The sequence below is a fragment of the Miscanthus floridulus genome, chromosome 18 (genome assembly GCF_019320115.1).
Source record: "Miscanthus floridulus cultivar M001 chromosome 18, ASM1932011v1, whole genome shotgun sequence".
NCBI classification, from domain to species: Eukaryota; Viridiplantae; Streptophyta; class Magnoliopsida; order Poales; family Poaceae; genus Miscanthus; species Miscanthus floridulus.
The window spans coordinates 51,691,319-51,711,639 of NC_089597.1; the positions used below are offsets into that span (position 1 = coordinate 51,691,319).

Sequence of the window (20,321 nt, forward strand, 5' to 3'; positions counted from 1 at the left end):
TAGGTTGCGGAGACTTCATGTTTGATTCCAACTTCATCACAATATGATTCAATATTTGTGTTGTCAAACTCTTTGCCATTGTCACTTCTTATCTTCTTGAGCTTCACTTCAAATTCATTTTGAGCTCTCTTGGCAAGCTTCTTGAAACAAGATGCAACTTCGGATTTGTCATGAAGGAAGAACACCCATGTATACCTTGAATAGTCATCCACAATCACAAGACAATAGAGATTTCCTCCCAAACTCTTGTATGTTGTTGGTCCAAATAAATCCATATGTAGGAGTTCTAGCACTCTTGTGGTTGACATGAAAGCTTTGGTTGGATGAGTGTTTGCAACTTGCTTGCCGGCTTGACATGCACTACAAAGCTTGTCCTTCTCAAACTTCACATCCTTCAACCCTCTCACCAAATCATTCTTCATAAGCTTCTTGAGTGAGCTCATCCCAACATGAGCAAGTCTTCTATGCCATAGCCACCCAAGTGTTGTTTTGGTGAATAGGCAAGTCTTCAAGTTTGCATCTTCGGAGGTGAAGTCAACTAGATATAGGTTGTTGTATCTAAATCCATTGAATATCACTTGATTGTCATCTACCTTGGATACAACAACCTCCTTCTCGGTGAATAAGCATTGGAAGCCAAGATCACACAATTGCCCAACGGATAGCAAGTTGAAGCTCAATGAAGCAACATAGAGCACATTGGAGATGGAATGATCATTTGATATTGCCACTTTGCCCAATCCTTTAACCTTGCCCTTTGAATTATCTCCAAATGTTATTTTCTCTTGTCCATCTACCTCTTCATCTAGTGAGGTGAACATACGAGGATCACCGATCATATGTTGAGTGCAACCACTATCAATAACCCAATGACTTCCACCGGTCTTGTAGTTCACCTACACACATGAGATTCAAACTTTAGGAATCCAAACTTGTTGAGGGCCCTTCACCTTCTCAACAAGTGACTTAGCCACCCAAATCTTCTTAGGCCTACTCTTGTTGGGGGGTCCTAAGAACATGACTTTCATCTTTCCACTAGAATCTTGTCTAAGCATGTAGTGAGCATTGAAAGCAAAGGGTCTAGCATGCTTGAGCAAGGGTTGTGGTGGTGGAGTTTGACACTCATGAGCAAAGTGGCCTTCTTGTCCACACTCAAAACATCTCTTTGGCTTTAGCTTTGGCTTTAATTGTTGGTGTTGAGCTTGAGCCTTCTTCTTCTCTACACTTGCCATATATCCAATGCCACTTCTATCCATCTTCATGACGGTATTCATGAGTAGCTCACTTTGGAGATGCTTGCCTCTAGCAAACTTGCTCAATCCCACCTTGAGATGCTCTTTCTCCATCTTGAGCTTCTTGTTCTCTTCCTTGAGAATATCATTGTTCTTCTCTTCCTTGAGTTTCTTGTTTTCTTCTTTGAGCTTCTCATTCTCAAGGATCAACTCTTTGTCATGATCAAGAGTTTCTAGCACAATGGTGTTGTGACTTTTCATCTCTTCAAGATCTTTCATGAGCTTCTCATGGTCACTCTTGAGCTTGACATACTCATCATAGTCATTGCACTCAACCACTTGCTTGCCTTTGCTACTGGATCCATGCTCAATGCTCTCATCAATTAAATCATCACATGAGGTAGCTATATCAATCTTAACAACATGGTTAGTAGCAACATGTGGCTCATTTGGTAAGAACTCTTGTGCAATAACAAGTGTATCATAATTGATCTTTAGAGTTGTATATTCATCTTTTAGCTTGTTATGACTAGTGATAAGCTCATTGTGCACCCACTCAAGTTTATCATGTTTATCTTTAAGCTCTTTCTTAGAAGATTTGAGCTCCTTGAGTTTGAATGATATAGAATCATTTGTTTCTTTGAGCTCATCATTAGCCTTTTCTAATGTATCACACTTAGCTACAAGTGAATCATTTTTAGCATCAAGTTTTTCATTTGTATCTCTACTCTTTCTAATGATCTTAGTGTATTTTCTTAATATTTTGACAAGATCATCATATGTAGGTGAGTCATCATCGCTATCGCTATCATCATCACTACTATCATCACTCTTAGTTACCTTGCGTTCACCCTTGGCCATAAGGCATTGGTGTGTAGAGGATGATGGCGATGGTGGCAGTGAGGATGCACGATCAATAGCAATGGCGGCCACCTTCTCATTGTCACTCTCATCATCGGATGATCCACTTAATGAATCAATGTCCGTGAGCCAATCACCGACAATGTAGGCCTTGCCACTCTTCTTCTTCTTGTAGAAGTCCCTCTTTTTGCCATCTCTCTTCTTGTATGGCTTATTCTTTTTCTTTTCATCTTCATCACTTGAATCATCTTTCTTGCCCTTGTTCTTGAACTTGTCTTTCTTGGGCTTTGTGCATTGATGAGCTAGGTGGCCAAGTTCGCCACAATTGTAGCAATCCATCTCGGAGATTGGCTTTCTTCTTGAGCTAGTGAAGAACTTCTTCTTCTTGCCGTCAAACTTGATGCCACTCTTGTTTAGCCTTTTTAGCATCTTGGTGGTCTTCTTCACCATGAGAGCAAGGCTTTCTTCATCACTTTCATCACTTGAGCTCTCATACTCAAGTCTTGCTTTGCCCTTATCTTGGCTAGCTTTGAATGCTAAGTCCTTCTCTTTCTTCTTTGTAGAAGATGAGCCATCTTGTGGTGTGATGTGCATGTACATCTCATGAGCATTGATCTTTCCCAAGATTTGTGTCGGTGTAGCGGCGGAAAGATCACCTTGATGTAGCACGGTCACAATGTGCCCATATTTGTCAATGTGGAGGACACTCAAGATTTTTCTCACAACGTCGAATGGTGACATTTGAGTAAGTCCAAGCCCATTGACTTCCTCTACAAGAACATTTAAACGAGAATACATCTCATTAGCACTTTCTTTGGGAAACATCTCAAAAGGATTTAGCTTTTTAATTACAAGATGATAGCGTTCCTCACGCTCACTCTTGGTTCCCTCATGGAGCGCACAAACGTCCGACCATAGTGCATGGGCGTCTTTGTGGTTCCTTACACGATTGAACACATCTTTGCAAAGGCCTCTAAAGATGGTGTTGCGAGCCTTTGCATTCCATTTTTCATAATTTACTTCATCGCCTTGAAGTTGTGTGGCATTCTTAGGTGCTGGGAACCCTTGAGAGGCGGCTCTAAGAATTCCAACGTCTAGAGCTTCTAAGTACGCCTCCATGCGGATTTTCCAATATGGAAAATCATCTCCCTCAAAGATAGGAGGAGGTCCATCCCCGTGAGACATCTTGCTCTAAGCGATTAAGCTTAAAAACGTGAGCACGAGGCTCTGATACCAATTGAAAGGATCAATATGCCCAAGAGGGGGGGTGAATTGGGCTAATTTTAAATTATCTTGCAATAATCAAATCCTACGGATAGCCCAATTAACCCCTTGTGCCTAGAAAAGTGTTTCTATCAAACTAATGCACAAAGAACTCGCAACCTGTGTTCCAAACTTACTCTAGCAAGCAATTCTATGGATGTAAAACAAATATTGAATTGCTCAAAGTAAATACTCAAAGTAAGTGCTCAAAGTAAATAGAGAGAGAAAGGAACGCGGCGATGTTTTGCCGAGGTATCGGAGAGTCGCCACTCCCCACTAGTCCTCGTTGGAGCACCCGCGTAAGGGTGTAGCTCCCCCTTGATCCGCGCAAGGATCAAGTGCTCTCTACGGGTTGATTCTTCGACACTCCGTCGCGGCGAATCACCCAAAGCCGCTCACAACTTGAGTTGGGTCACTCACAAGCTCCGCCGGGTGAACACCAAACTCCCAATCACCACCAAGCCGTCTAGGTGATGGCGATCACCAAGAGTAACAAGCACGAACTCTCACTTGACCACGTGAAGCCTAATGAGAAGATGGATGCACACTTTGCTACTCTTGATTTGCTAGTGAGGCTACTCTCTTGGATTATCAAATCACAAACACTTCACTAGGACCTTGCTCTTCTTAGCACTCACAAACGTGTTTCTCAGCTGTTGGAATGAGCAAAAGTAACTCCACTCACGAGTGGAGCTTCTATTTATAAGGCAGCCTAAAAAACGAACCGTTATGAGCTTCTGCGGGGTGACCGGATGCTCCGATCGTTTTGACCGGACGCTCCGGTCAGTTCAACCCGCGCAACAGTTTTCACGTGATGACCGGACGCTGTCAGGGTCCGGTCAACCATGACCGGACGCGTCCGATTGCTCTTGGATGCTTACTGTACTCGACCGGACGCTGGATACTCGGGTCCGATCAGTATCGTCCGGACGCGTCCGGTCGCACTTTCTCAAGTCTGGACCCTTACTGGAGTCGACCGGACGCTGGCCCTCAGTGTCCGGTCACATTGACCTTCCAGCGTCCGGTCACACCAGACTTGATCTCCTCGGTCAAATGAACTGACCGGACCATGCGGCCAGCATCCGGTCGCACCGGAGCCAGCGTCCGGTCAGTATTTGACCCTCCATTCACTTCCAACTTTCGAACATATGTGAATGAAGTTTGCTCCAAAGGATCTTGGGCATTCATAGGAGCTACCTAGAGCTAGTTTTAACAAGTGTGCACCACACCTAACTTACTAGACTCAACTAGGTCAAGCTACCCATTCATACCCCCTTAATAGTACGGCCAAAGGAAAAACAAAGTCCTAAACTACTCTAAGTGTCTCTCCAACTTCAATTGACACTCAGAACTAGTTATCCTTAACCTTGTCGTCCATCCTTTGAAAACCAAAACGATTTCCATCGTAGGGGCATGACAACCTCGATTGCCCAATCGATATCCATTACCATGACCTAACTTAATTGCCTCTGCAAAACACACTTTAGTCATAGTAATCTTGTATTGACATTAATCACCAAAATCCAATTAGGGGCCTAGATGCTTTCAAAGCGGATGGAGTTGGAGGATATTATCAGCAAGATCAAGACCGCTTCTGGGGAAATTCTCTGGCTACCGTATACCCCACAAAGCATTCCCTGAAGTTTCATAGAAGTGAAGCTGAAGACAGTGGTGATGTGAGTTTCCTTCCAGATCCGGTGCTTGTTACAAGCCTGATGCCATGGTGGAGGACGCTGAACACTTCTTTTGCTCAAGACTAGTTGAAGGGGAGGACAAGGAGAAGTTTGTTAGCTGCCTTTCAGTTTTCGCTTATGGGAAGTGTTTTGTTATAAGGTTGTAAGATCGTCTTTGAGTCCAGGTGGACATTCTGGTGCTGGAGTTTGACTCTGAACTATAAACGCATATTGGGTCTTTTGATTTTAATTGAAAGTGAAAGGATCAAGATGCCCAAGAGGGGGGTGAATTGGGCTAATTACAAATTTCTTTGCAATAATCCAATCATATGGTTAGCCCATTTAACCCCTTGTGCCTAGAAAGTGATTCTATTGATCTAACGCACAAAAGTTTAGCACCCTAAGTTCCAATCCTACTCTAGCATGGCAATTCTAGGAACATAAAAGACAAGTAATGAATTGCTCAAAGTAAATGCTTAAAGTAAAAAGAGGAGAGGAATGCGGTGATGTTTTACCGAGGTATCGGAGAGTCGCCACTCCCCACTAGTCCTCGTTGGAGCACCCGCGCAAGGGTGTAGCTCCCCCTTGATCCGCGCAAGGATCAAGTGCTCTCTACGGGTTGATTCTTTGACACTCCGTCGCGGTGAATCACCCACAACCGCTCACAACTTGAGTTGAGTCACCCGCAAGCTCCGCCGGATAATCACCAAACTCCCAATCACCACCAAGCCGTCTAGGTGATGGCGATCACCAAGAGTAACAAGCACGAACTCTCACTTGACCACGACAAGCCTAATGAGAAGGGTGGACGCACACTTTGCTACTCTTGCTTCACTAATGAGGGCTCTCTTTGGGATTCTCAAATCTCAATCACCTCACTAGGACCTTGCTCTTCTTGACACTCTCAAACGTGTTTCTCCCCACACACGAATGGAGATGGTATTTATAACATGGGCTGAAAAACGAACCGTTATGTGCCTCTGCGGGGTGACCGGACGCTCCGGTCATGTTGACCGGACGCGCCGGTCAGTTCACCCCGAAACCCAGTGTTTATAGTGTGACCGGACGCTGGCCAGCGTTCGGTCAGCACTGACTGGACGCGTCCAGTCGCAATTTACCCTCACTGGAACCTTACTGATGTCGACCGGATGCTGGCCTTTAGCGTCCGGTCACTTCTAGACGACTTCACCTTGATCAAATGAACTGACCAGACTCTGAGCCAGCATCCGATCACACCAAAGCCAGCGTCCGGTCAGTATTTGACTCTCCATTCACTTCCAACTCTCGATCATATGTGAATGAAGTATGCTCCATTGGATCTAAGGACTATTTTGGAGCTACCTAGCGCTAGTTTTAGCAAGTGTGCACCACACCTAACCCACTAGACTCACGTAGGTCAAGCTACCCGTCCGTACCAAACTCTTTGCAAGAATCTTCATTTGATGATCCAAAGATAATATCATCAACATACACTTGACAAATGAAGATATGCCCATCAAGCTTCTTGGTGAATAGTGTGGTGTCGACCTTCCCAATGGTGAAGCCCTTCTCAATGAGGAAGTCCCAAAGGCGCTCATACCAAGCTCTTGGGGCTTGCTTAAGCCCATATAAAGCCTTGGACAACCTATAAACATAATTAGGATATCTAGGGTCTTCAAACCCAGGAGGTTGATCAACATAGACTAGTTCATTAATAAAGCCATTTAAAAATGCACTTTTCATATCCAATTGATAAAGTTTCATTTCATGATATGATGCATATGCAAGGAGGATACGGATGGCTTCTAATCTTGCAACCAGTGCAAAGGTCTCTCCAAAATCCAAACCTTCAACTTGAGAGAACCCCTTTGCCACTAGTCTTGCCTTGTTCCTCACAACAACACCTTGATCATCTTGCTTGTTTCGCAACACCCACTTTGTTCCAATGACTTTTGCACCTTTAGGCCGCTCTTCAAGAGTCCAAACTTCATTGCGGGTGAAGTTGTTTAACTCTTCATGCATTGCATTTATCCAATCCGGATTTTGAAGAGTTTTTTCTACCTTAGTAGGCTCAAAGCAAGAAACAAAAGAGTGATGAGCAATAAATGAAGCAAGTTTTTGTGAGCGAGTCATTACACCCTTTGAAGGACTCCCTATGATGAGATCTTGTGGATGATCTTGTAGTAGAGGTGTATTTCTTCTATTGACCACTTGAGGAGGAGGTTGTGGAGCATTAACATCTTGTGCTTGTACCACCATTTGATGATGAGAGACATGAGTGTCTTCATTTTCCACTCTCTCATCTTTATCACCATCTTGTGGCACACTTGATGAAGAAGGTGGTTCAATCACTTGTACATCATCTTCATCATCTTTAGGCTTGATGTCTCCAACCGGAATGTTCTTCATAGCCTCCCACAATGGTTCATCACCTACATCATCAAGATTCTCATGTGCTCCTTGGGAGCCGTTAGATTCATCAAATTCCACATCATATGTTTCTTCAACCAAGCCGGTGGCATGATTAAATACTCTATATGCTTTGGACTTTGATGAGTAACCAACAAGAAAACCAATATCACAACGTCTTTAAAACTTCCCTAGGTGTTGGCGCTTCTTGTAGATGTAGCATTTGCAACCAAACACCCTAAAGAAGGAGACGTCCGGCTTCTTCCCATTGAGCAACTCATAAGGTGTCTTGCCAAGGAACTTTTGAAGGAATAGGCGGTTTGATGCATAGCATACGGTGTTGATAGCTTCCGCCCATAGAGCTTCGGGGGTGTTGTACTCATCAAGCTTTGTTCTTGCAAGAGTGATCAATGTCTGGTTCTTCCTCTCAACTACACCATTTTGTTGAGGAGTATATGTTGCAGAGACCTCATGCTTGATCCCAACTTCATCACAATAGGCTTCTATGTTTGTGTTGTCAAATTCCTTCCCATTGTCACTTCTTATCTTCTTAAGCTTCACTTCAAATTCATTTTGTGCTCTCTTGGCAAACTTCTTAAAGCAAGATGCAACTTCGGATTTGTCATGAAGGAAGAATACCCATGTATACCTTGAATAGTCATCAACAATCACAAGACAATAAAGATTTCCTCCCAAACTCTTGTATGTTGTTGGTCCAAATAAATCCATATGAAGGAGTTCTAGCACTCTTGCAGTTGACATGAAAGCTTTTGTTGGATGCGTATTTGCAACTTGCTTGCCGGCTTGACATGCACTACAAAGCTTGTCCTTCTCAAACTTCACATCCTTCAACCCTCTCACCAAAGCATTCTTCATTAGCTTCTTGAGTGAGCTCATCCCAACATGAGCAAGTCTTCTATGCCATAGCCACCCAAGTGTTGTTTTGGTGAATAGGCATGTCTTCAAGTTTGCATCTTCGGAGGTGAAGTCCACTACATATAGGTTGTTGTATCTAAATCCTTTGAATATCACATGATCATCATCCTTCTTGGATACAACAACCTCCTTCTCGGTAAACAAGCATTGGAAGCCAAGATCACACAATTGTCCAATGGATAGTAAGTTGAAATTCAATGAAGCAATATATAGCACATTGGAGATGGAATGATCATTTGATATAGCCACTTTGCCCAATCCTTTGACCTTGCCCTTTGAGTTATCTCCAAATGTGATTCTTTCTTGTCCATCTACTTCTTCATCTAGTGAGGTGAACATACGAGGATAACCGGTCATATGTTGTGTGCAACCACTATCAATGACCCAATGACTTCCACCGGCCTTGTAGTTCACCTACACACAAGAGATCAAGCTTTAGGAACCCAAACTTGTTGAGGGCCCTTCACCTTCTCAACAAGTGACTTTGCAACCCAAATTTTCTTAGGCCTATTCTTGTTGGGAGGACCTAAGAACATGACTTTCATCTTTCCACTAGAATCCTTTCTAAGCATGTAGTGAGCATTGAAAGCAAAAGGTCTAGCATGCTTGGGCAAGGGTTGTGGTGGTGGAGTTTGGCACTCATGAGCAAAGTGGCCTTCTTGTCCATACTCAAAACATCTCTTTGGCTTTGGCTTAGACTTATGTTGTTGTTGAGCTTGAGCCTTCTTCTCTTGGTTTGCCAAGTACCCAATGCCACTTCTATCCATCTTCATGACGGTGTTCATTAGTAGCTCACTTTGAAGATGCTTGCCTCTAGTGAACTTGCTCGATCCAATCCTAAGATGCTCTTTCTCCAACTTGAGCTTCTTGTTTTCTTCCTTGAGAGCATCATTGTTTTTCTCTTCCTTGAGCTTCTTGTTCTCATCTTTGAGCTTCTCATTCTCAAGGATCAAACCATCATCATGAACAATAGTTTTTAGCACAATAGGCTTGGTGGTTTTGAGTTCTTCAAGACCTTTCTTGAGTTTTTCATTGTCATTCTTGAGCTTGACAAATTCATCATAATCATCGGCTTCAACCACTTGCTTGCCCTTGCTACTAGAACTTTGCTCAATGCTCTCAATAATCAAGTCATCACATGATGTAGCTATATCAATCTTAACAACATCGTTAGTAGCATCATGTGGCTCATTGGATAAGAATTCTTGAGCAATAACAAGATTATCATGATTAACCTTAAGAGTAGTATATTCTTCTCTTAGCTTGTTGTGGCTAGTGATGAGCTCATTATGTGTCCTCTCAAGTTTATCATGTTTTTCTTTAAGCTCTTTCTTAGAAGATTTGAGCTCCTTGAGTTTGGATGATATAGCATCATTTGCTTCTTTAAGCTCAACACTAGCCTTTTCCGCTATATCACATTTGGCTAAAAGAGAATCATTTTTAGCTTCTAGCTTTTCATTTTTAGCTCTAGTTTTTATAATGATCATAGTGTATTGTTTTAGCAATCTAGCAAGATCATCATAAGAAGGTGATTCATATTCATCATTATCACTATCGCTATCATCATCACTAGCATGCTCATCATCACTACTATCATCATTGTTAGATACCTTGCGGTCACCCTTGGCCATAAGACATAGGTGTGTAGAGGATGATGGCGGTGGTGGCGATGAAGATGATGAAGAGTTGATAACAATTGCGGCCACCTTCTCGTTGTCACTATCATCATCGGATGAGGCACTAGATGAATCAATGTCCGTGAGCCAATCACCGACAATGTATGCCTTTCCACTCTTCTTCTTCTTGTGGAAGTCCTTCTTCTTGCCATCTCTCTTCGTGTATGGCTTGTTCTTCTTCTTCTCTTCTTCTTCTTCATTGTTTGAGTCATCTTTCTTGCCCTTGTATTTGTTCTTCAACTTGTCTTTCTTGGGCTTAGTGCATTGGTGTGCTAGATGACCAAGTTCTCCACAATTGAAGCAATCCATCTCGGAGATTGGCTTCCTTCTAGAGCTAGTGAAGAACTTCTTCTTCTTACCATCAAACTTGATGCCACTCTTGTTGAGCTTCTTTAGCATCTTGGCAGTCTTTTTCACCATGAGAGCAAGACTTTCATCATCAACTTCATCATCACTTGAGCTCTCATACTCAAGTCTTGCTTTACCCTTCTCTTGGCTAGCTTTGAATGCTAAGTCCTTATCTTTCTTCTTGATAGAGGTTGAGCCATCTTGTGGCGTGATGTGCATGTACATCTCATGAGCATTGATCTTTCCCAAGATTTGTGTCGGTGTAGCGGTGGAAAGATCACCTTGATGAAGCACGGTCACAATATGCCCATATTTATCAATGGGGAGGATACTCAAAATCTTTCTTACAACATCGGATGGTTGCATTTGAGTGAGTCCTAGCCCATTGACTTCCTCTACAAGAACATTCAAACGTGAATACATCTCATTAGCACATTCTTTAGGAAGCATTTCAAAAGAGTTGAGCTTTTTCATGACAAGATGATAGCGTTCCTCACGCTCACTCTTAGTTTCCTCATGGAGCGCACAAACGTCCGACCATAGTGCATGGGCGTCTTTGTGGTTCCTCACCCGATTGAATACATCTTTGCAAATGCCTCTAAAGATGGTGTTTTGAGCCTTTGCATTCCACTTCTCGTAGTTCACCTCATCGCCTTGTAGGTGAGTAGCATCCTGAGGTTTTGGGAAGCCATGTGAGGCGGCTCTAAGAATACCAACATCTAAAGCTTCTAGATACGTCTCCATGCGAATTTTCCAATAAGGAAAATCATCTCTCTCAAAGATAAGAGGAGGTCCATCCCTGTGAGACATCTTGCTCTAGGCGGTTAAGCCTAAATACGTGAGCACGAGGCTCTGATACCAAATGAAAGGATCAAGATGCCCAAGAGGGGGTGAATTGGGCTAATTACAAATTTCTTTGCAATAATCAAATCCTATGGTTAGCCCAATTAACCTCTTGTGCCTAGAAAGTGATTTTATTGATCTAATGCATAAAAGTTTAGCACCCTAAGTTCCAATCCTACTCTAGCATGGCAATTCTAGGAATGTAAAAGACAAGTAATGAATTGCTCAAAGTAAATGCTTAAAGTAAAGAGAGGAGAAGGAACACGACAATGTTTTGCCGAGGTATCGGAGAGTCACCACTCCGCACTAGTCCTTGTTGGAGCAGCCGCACAAGGGTGTAGCTCCCCTTGATCCGCGCAAGGATTAAGTGCTCTCTACGGGTTGATTCTTTGACACTCCGTCACGGTGAATCACCCACAACCGCTCACAACTTGAGTTGGGTCACCCACAAGCTCCGCCAGATGATCACCAAACTCCCAATCACCACCAAGCCGTCTAGGTGATGGCGATCACCAAGAGTAACAAGCATGAACTGTCACTTGACCACGACAAGTCTAATGAGAAGGGTGGATGCACACTTTGCTACTCGTGCTTCACTAATGAGGGCTCTCTTTGGGATTCTCAAATCTCAATCACCTCACTAGGACCTTGCTCTTCTTGGCACTCTCAAACGTGTTTCTCAGCTGTTGGAATGAACAAAAGTACCCCCACACACGAATGAAGGTGGTATTTATAACATGGGCTGAAAAACGAACCGTTATGTGCCTCTGCGGGGTGACCGGACGCTCTGATCATGTTGACCGGACGCGTCGGTCAGTTCACCCCCGAAACCCAGTGTTTATAGTGTGACCGGACGCTGGCCAGCGTCCGGTCAGCACTGACTGGACTTGTCCGGTCGCAATTTATCCTCACTGGAACCTTACTGATGTCGACCGGATGCTGGCCTTCAGCGTTCGGTCACTTCACTTCTCAGCGTCCGGTCACTTCTAGACAACTTCACCTTGATCAAATGAACTGACCGGACTCTGAGCCAGTGTCCGGTCACACCAAAGCCAGCATTCGGTCAGTATTTGACCCTCCATTCACTTCCAACTCTCGATCATATGTGAATGAAGTTTGCTCCATTGGATCTAAGGACTATTTTGGAGCTACCTAGCACTAGTTTTAGCAAGTGTGCACCACACCTAACCCACTAGACTCACCTAGGTCAAGCTACCCATCCGAACCCCCTTAATAGTACGGCCAAAGGAAAAACAAAGTCCTAAACTACTCTAAGTGTCACTCCAACTTCAATCGACACTTAGAACTAGTCCATCCTTAACCTTGTCGTCCATCCTTTGAAAACCGAAACGATTTCCATCATAGGGGCATGACCATCATGATAGCCCAATCGATCTCCATTACCGTGACCTAACTTAATTGCCTCTGCAAAACACACGTTAGTCACAATAATCACGTATTATCATTAATCACCGAAACCCAACTAGGGGCCTAGATACTTTCAGAAAGGCTAGGGCAATGGCCCTTGAACTACTCCGGCGAGCCGCCAGAAAGCGTGGCCGGGACAAGAGGGCTGCTGGGGTGAGCGAGCTACCGAGGCACAACCCGGCCGTGCAGTCGCCAGGGCATGGCCGGGGCGCGCAGGCCGCCAGGGCACGGTTGGGGCAAGGGGCGCGCTGGCCGCCGAGGCACAGCCAAGCCACGCGGCTGCCAGGGCACGGCCGGGGCACGCAGGCCGCCGGAGCACGGCTGAGGGGAGGGGCGCGCTAGCCGTCGGGGCACCGCCGGGCGAGCGAGTCGCCGAGGCACGGTCGGGCCACGTGGGTTGTAGGGGCACGGCTAGGGCGAGCGAGCCGCCACGGGCACGACCGCCGACGCGCGTGGTCGTCCATGGCGCGCGGCTGCTGGGGAACGAGGTCGCCGGAGTAGTTGCAGACTCGCATTTGTCTATGGGAGCGGACGCGGTCCCGTCGTTCCTTGCATTCGTCTCTGGCAAACGGGGGAAGAAGATAGGGATTGGATTGGAATAAGAAGGGCATTTAGGTCTTTTCATTGGTTTGGTCCATGACACGAAGCTATTTTGCCAAATGGGGGTACTAAAACGGCTTCAACTCCATCGGAAGAGCCGTTCATGGAGCCGAAGCAAAAAAAAAAGCAGCTTCACTGATGAAGTGGAGCCGTGCCAAATGAGACCTTATAGTGGACCGGTAGACGACACTGATTTGGAATTTACTATAGTGGTTTCGACCCTATTTTTGATATCTTGGCTACTCGTATAGAGTTTAAACTAATTTACATAATGTACCAATTCATTGGAGCTAGATATATAGAGAAACGGTCAAGTTAATTTGTAGCTCAGCACGCCGGACGGGATCGAAAGCACACCAAAATGGTCCTCGTCAAGTTCAACGCCCCTTTGCCAAACGAAGTCAACAAGACTACACGATTCGTTTGCCAACGAAGCCAAACAAGACTGCACCATTCGTTGCACTGCTTCTCTGTACTCTGTAGTCTGTACAAGCTACCTGGCTACCTATATATGTGTTGTTGCTCCATCTCTAATCACACAAACACTTCATTACTCTCAAGAGCAGCTAGCTACATACAGTTTACGGCTACATATATAGACCTAATGCTCTAAATTGTCAAAGGCTTTCTCAAAATCAATTTTTAGGATGACTATTTCCTTTTTTTATCAGTGACACAAGTGTAGAAATTGAAATGACCAGGCCACACAGTCCTGAATGGTTCTTCCCCTGACGAAACCATATTGGTTAGAATGAACTAGATGGAGAATTACAGTTTGCAATCTTGCTGAAAGGATCTTTGTGATGCACTTGGGTGAGTAATTTAGTAGAGAAATAAGCCTGTAATCATCAACATTTTTAGGGTTATCCTTCTTTGGGATCAAAGCTATAAAAGAAGAATTGATTCTTCTCAAGTCAATGTTTTGACTGCAAAAATCTTTGAACAATCTTATAAAGTCCTCTTTAACAGTGCTCCAACATTTTTTAATGAAAAGGCCATTGAAGCCATCAGGACCTGGGGCATGATTATTTGGTAGGTTCCTAATCACACCTTCAATCTCTTCTTGACTGAAGTCTGCATCCAAACCTTCCAGATTATGTTCTGAAAGTATATTACTAAGATTATAAACCATACCAGTAAATTCAGATACACCTAATCTGTGTTTGAAAGCTATGCACAGAAGATTGGCTTTCTGCTCATGATCTGTTACAATAGTGCCATCTGTATTAGAGAGGGAGACAATGAAATTTCTTTTGTGAGATATTGTTGCCATAGTGTGAAAGAAATGAGTATTCTCATCCCCAAGTTGGACCCATCTCACACTATTTCTTTGCTTCCAGCAAGCTCTTTTGGACTCCAACAGAGTGGTTAGTTGGGTTTTGACTAAGATTCTAAAGGCAGATTCAAGTCTAGATAGAGACCTTTGATCATCTAGGCCATCCAATAGAAGCAAGACCCAATCGTAATTATAGATGTGTTTACTCAAATTTGACAGTTTCTTACTCCAAGTATTAAGGCTTGCTCTAACCTGTTTTAACCTTGCTGACAGATTTTTAGCTGCATTGGCAAAGAAGGGGGAGCTGTTCCAATGAAGATTCACTGCTTTTAGGAAGCCTGGATGATCAACCCTGAAATTGTCAAACCTAAACATTTTAGATTTGGGAATACTACTTCCAATGTAAAGCACATAGGGTATATGATCAGATATAGGCCTTGGAAGAGGTTGTACAAATGTTGCAGGGAAGGAGAGTGTCTAAGTAGAAGAGGTGAATACCTAGTCTAATTTCACCAGAAGAGGATCAGTTTGCATATTACTCCATGTATAAATTCTACCACTGAATGGTATATTAACAAGAACTAAATCAGAAATGAGCTCATTGAACATGTTCATTTCAGTGATGTCACCACCAGGCTTATTTACATTTCCTGGGTTCCTAATAAGTTTAAAATCACCTCCAAGAACCCGGTCCTCAAATTTAGAATAGTCCAGGTTCATAAGCCATGTAACAAATCCCTGTTTCTTCAAAGAGTTGGCAGGACCATAAATGTTTGTAACAAAAAAAAGTTTTGCTGTCAAGCCTGCAAAACAATCTAACTGTGACTGCATAAGAATTAGCTTGTACAACACTGCCATCAAAGAGATTGCTATTCCAGACAATGAGGAGACCGCCTGAAGCACCAACAAAGGGGGAGAAGGCAAATTTATCCAAGTTTTTATGACAGAATTTTTTGATGTAGAAACTGTTAAGCTCTCTCTTTTGATTTCTTGTAAACAGAGAACATGGCAAGCACTTTCATTGATTTTGTCTCTCATTGCATCCCATTTCTCTTGACAATTGATTCTCCTAATGTTCAAAAAAGAATCTTACTAAATCTATTATTATTATTATTATTATTATTACCGTCCATTAAAACCATGCAGGGGAATTTTCATATGTTTGAGCAGCAAAGTGTCAAATAAGTGGGGACAATTAGGATTCAGATGAGAAATGCAAACATTTAGGCAGCTAGCATTCTGAACATTGAGATCAACATCTAAATAATGATAGTAAATAGAAACATGACTAGCATCACCATTATGAGAACATAACATAGAAACATAGTCTGAATAAGAGCTCCAACAGGGGCTGTGAGACACCAAGCATAGCGATATAATTTCTTATTTAGCCAGTACACACACTGGACTGAGGAGCTAGAGCAACTAACAAAAGTAGTATGCAGCATCCCTAGGACTAGCTAGTGCACTGATAGCCACAGCAGAGAGATTATTCATCTAAATCATCTTTCTCCAAGAGTGCAGCGAAACAGTCTCAGACTGAATCTGGAGGAAGCCTTCACCAATGCTTTCATGGATCTCTCTTGGGAGATGAGGAGCAACATTCTTGTCAGGAGATGGGATCATGGCAAGGGGCACTGGTTCACCAACATCTGCAACAGTCTCCTTGAACTTTTGGGGGAGGGGGGCTATGGGGGTTGGGGGTGCAGAGACCCCACTGTAACAAAAGCCTCTTCATCCTAAAGTTCAGTCACATTCTCCTTTAGAACAAAACATGGAACTGTCCAAAGATCTTCCTTTCTGAGGGAGGTCGGTGTCCACTTTTATAGAGTCAGGGATCTTAGCATCATCATTAAGATAGACTTTAGCTACAACCTTAGCAAGGTTCTCTGTATCATGCCAATGCACTAAAATGCCAAAACCTGAAACTGCCTTAGCAATAACAACTGCATTCTTCAGGTCCTCAGGAAAACCAACTAGTAACACCCAGGCAACACGATCCAAATCAAGGAGCGTGCATTTTTAGCTTCATCGTGTTTGATGATTGACATGGCATAGTTTCCAAATCTGAACACGAGACCAAGGAACCTCTCCCTCTCAAGTGAACTACTAAATCTGACATAAGCATCTCCTAAAGCACATGGATGGATTTCAATAGTGCGAACCTGATGGACATCGTGGAAGAAGGTACGAAGTGTAGTCTTGAGATGCTCAAAATCCTCCTTGTGGACCGGCGGTTGAAGATTGATGATCGCCAGGTCTTCATTGTAGAGGGTGTAGCACCCGGTCACGCACACTTCATGGCGAAGCGGTGGACAGAGCACCGGATCCTCAAGCGTGAAGCCAGCGAGCACGTGCGGAAGCGGATCAACCACCTAGTTGGCCATGGGAGCGCTGGGGTTTTCTGCAGGGAGTGGCGTGGCGGTGGACTGTGGGGGGGAGGAGTCGAGATTGGGGGGGTTCAACAGTGTATATATGCTCCTTACGCGCCCCTTCGTCTTCCTAATGGGAAACCGGCCGATAACGCCGCTGATTACGCTGCTTAGAAAGGCAAACGGAGGATACGTGTCCGTAATTGAAGCAATGATTGCAGCGGACCGGTTGCGTGCAATCTCTCTTAGAATGGCATGGACCTAGACAATTCAAGCAGGTTGGCGCTATAGTTATTGGGCTCTAGATTGGGCCGAACGAAAATCCAGGGAAGAGCCCGTTGAGTTTGAATTCAAAACTTTGGCCTCCCTGGGCATCAATGTTGCCTGAGATTTCGTCGGCTTCACAGTCGTGAGTTGATTTTTGATTTTTTATACTACAAAGGGAAGAGGGGAAGGAGTCAGAGAACGACTAAATTCAATGTCTAGAAAAAATAGCAATATATACTTATGCCATCATAAGAGGCAATCATAAGAGGCAAAGTTTAAATATATACCCCATTTGGCATAGCGCCACCACCGGCTCCTGGTGCTTTTTGAGACATTTTGTACCAAACGAGGTAAAATGGAACAGCTCCACCCAAAGAATCTCTCAAATCCTACCCTTACAGAATTTTGGGCTGAGATGAGCCAAAAATAGTGGCTTCACCTGGCTCCAACCCACGCCTATGGGCCCCATTAAGTATTGATGTCAGATTTCCCCCACCGTGCGTGAGGAAGGGCATGGGCACAACTCCCCGTCGGCCGTCAAGGCAAGGCGCGCGGCGGCCACCGTGGCGCGAATGGGGCACAACCATATGGAAGCGCCAGGGTACGTGGCCGCTGCAATGGGCACGTGGGTCGTCCGGAGGGCGCGTGGCCGCCAGGGAGAGGCACGCGAGCTGCCGAAATTGGGCGCATGGGCCACTGGGAGGGACGAGCGAGGTTGTTTAAGATACCGGAAGAAACTAGACGAGGGAGGTGTCTAGAGAAAGAAGAAAGAAGAAAAAAAAGTAAGGAAAATAGTGAGGAATGAAGAGGAGTAAGGGTATTGTAGACATTTTAGCATTTGCAACTACTATAATAAGGTGCTATTTTCTCAAACAGTTCATTAAAATAGCCCTAGCTCCACCTGGGGAGCTGTTCGTGGAGCTAGAGAAGAAAAATAGCTTCGCTAGTGAAGTGAAGCCATGCTAAGTGGTACCACATTTAACTGGTGGGTGACACTGATTTGGAATTCACTGTAGTGGTTTAGACCTTGTTTTCAGTATCTTTTACCAGTTAAACCGGCAGAAGGCCACATGACAAAGATGTGGCAACCGAAGGATTAATATGGACCTACTGTGCTAAATTTAAATAAGAGAGATTTTACAATGGTTAAAAAAATACTAACCATCTATTGGGAGACATCAATCGGTGTATAAAAACATGACATACCAACATGTGGCTAATCGTATAGAGTTTAAACTAATTTACATAATGTACAATTCATTGGAGCTTAGATCGTAGAGAAACGGTCACAGTTTTGTAGCTCATCACGCCGGACGGGATGGAAAGCACGCCAAAATGGTCCTCACCAAGTTCAAGGCCCCTTTGCCAACGAAGTCAAACAAGACTGCACCATTCGTTGCACCGCTTCTTTGTAGTCTGTAGTCTCTACAAGCAGCCTGCCTGCCTATATATGTGCTGTTGCTCCATCCCTAATCACACAAACATTTCATCACTCTCAAGAGCAGCTAGCTAGCTATATACAGTTTACGGCTACATATAGACTATAGTCTCTTTCTTGGCCCTACTCACAGCTCAATTTATAAACCATGGCGTCCCAGGCCATCCAGAGCCACCGCGCGGGTGCAGATGTCATCACCGGAGACGCCGCGTGCAGAAAGAAGTCCATTGAGCTGCTGGAGGAGCTTGGCCTCCCCAAGGGCCTGCTTCTAATGGAGGACATCCAGGAGTTCGGGTACAACCGCGAGACAGGGTTCATGTGGCTGGTGCAGGGGAAGAAGAAGGTCGAGCACACATTCAAGAAGATCAAGCAGACGGTGTCCTATGCCTCCGAGGTGACGGCGTTCGTCGAGAAGGGCAAGCTAATGAAGATCATGGGCGTGAAGACCAAGGAGCTGATGCTCTGGCTCAGCGTCGTCGAGGTCTATGTTCCCGAGGCCTCGCCGGACAAGGTCACCTTCAAAACCGGCACCGGCCTCTCTGACACCTTTGATGCTGCTGCCTTTGCGCTCGGACAGTAATCTAGTTCAAGTTAAAAGTACTACGTTGCTGGTGCTGCACGGCCGTGTGTATTTATCTCTTGTTTTGTAACCAAACATGTATGATGTATCGTGTGTGTGAGTTTGTACTGTACTGTGGAGTATTTCGCATTTTTTTGATTCCGTATACAATTCAGTGAATTCTCGTGTTCCCACGGAACCCCTGACCAAACGCTCGCCTATCGAGCAGCATGGCCGCGCCACCGTCACCACGCAGACCACGCTGGCCGCCGGAACTCATGGACGTGGAAGAGATCCTCCTCCACCTCCCGACGGACAAACCCGCGTGCCTGCGCCTCGTCCGTGCCGCCCTTGTAAGCGCTGGTGCCGCCTTGTCATTGATCCTGGCTTCCGGCTCCGATTTCACCAGTTCCACAACACGCCCCCATGCTCGGGTTCATCATCTACAGCCATGCACCTTCCACTGCCACCCGCTTCTTGCCTACCTCCTCATTCCACTTTCGCCCTTATGACGCCAGCTGGCGAAGCTAGTCTCCCCTCTGAAAAATTCTTCCTAGACCACAATCGACCCTGGCTAGGCCACACCCGCCCAGCAGCCAGCCACGGCTGGCCACAGGCAGCCAGTAGTCGGCCAGGGCACGACAGCCTCGGCCAACCACAGCTAGGCATGGCCAACCCAGGACGGCCAGCAGCCAGCTGTGGTTGGCTGGATGCGTCAGCGAAGATCAGCTTCCAATACGTAGTCTGGTATATGGAAGAGATCGCCCAGGAAACCTCGCACGAGGAGGATACGAGGACGCGGCACTGTGAGTATTTTTCCACGCTGGGGGCTGGGTTTACCAAGTGCCAAAGGATTTGAAGGTGGGGTTGAGAGTTGTTGGAGATGTTTTTTTTTTTCAATCTTGCTAAAAGTACTAGATTGTGACAGTGTTTTAGGAACTCTTGGAGATGCTCTAAGCGCGCAACATGCCCAACATTCTGTTGCTATATAGACATATTATTTTGTATTGTTAAATACTTTAAGTATTTACTCGCAAAAAAATACTCATAAGTATTAATTTTAGTATTGTCCCGGTTGAGAATGGAAGTGTTAATGTTATAGTATTTTTCCTTAGAGAATGGAGCTCCTATGTCGATGTTGTAACATTATATTGCTCTTTG

At 44.6% G+C, this 20,321-nt stretch overlaps 1 protein-coding gene across 1 annotated transcript; it reads left to right on the forward strand.

Moving 5' to 3' along the window:
• Positions 1 to 18,749: 18,749 nt before the first annotated feature.
• LOC136523088 (uncharacterized) lies at positions 18,750 to 19,181 on the forward strand. The gene has a single exon (XM_066516864.1). The coding sequence runs from the start codon at positions 18,750 to 18,752 to the stop codon at positions 19,179 to 19,181; it is 432 nt and encodes a 143-aa protein (XP_066372961.1).
• The last annotated feature ends 1,140 nt before the right edge of the window (positions 19,182 to 20,321 follow it).

Excerpts from the sequence above, each read along its gene's own strand:
- LOC136523088 (XM_066516864.1), top strand. The coding sequence starts at position 18,750 with ATGGCGTCCCAGGCCATCCAGAGCCACCGCGCGGGTGCAGATGTCATC.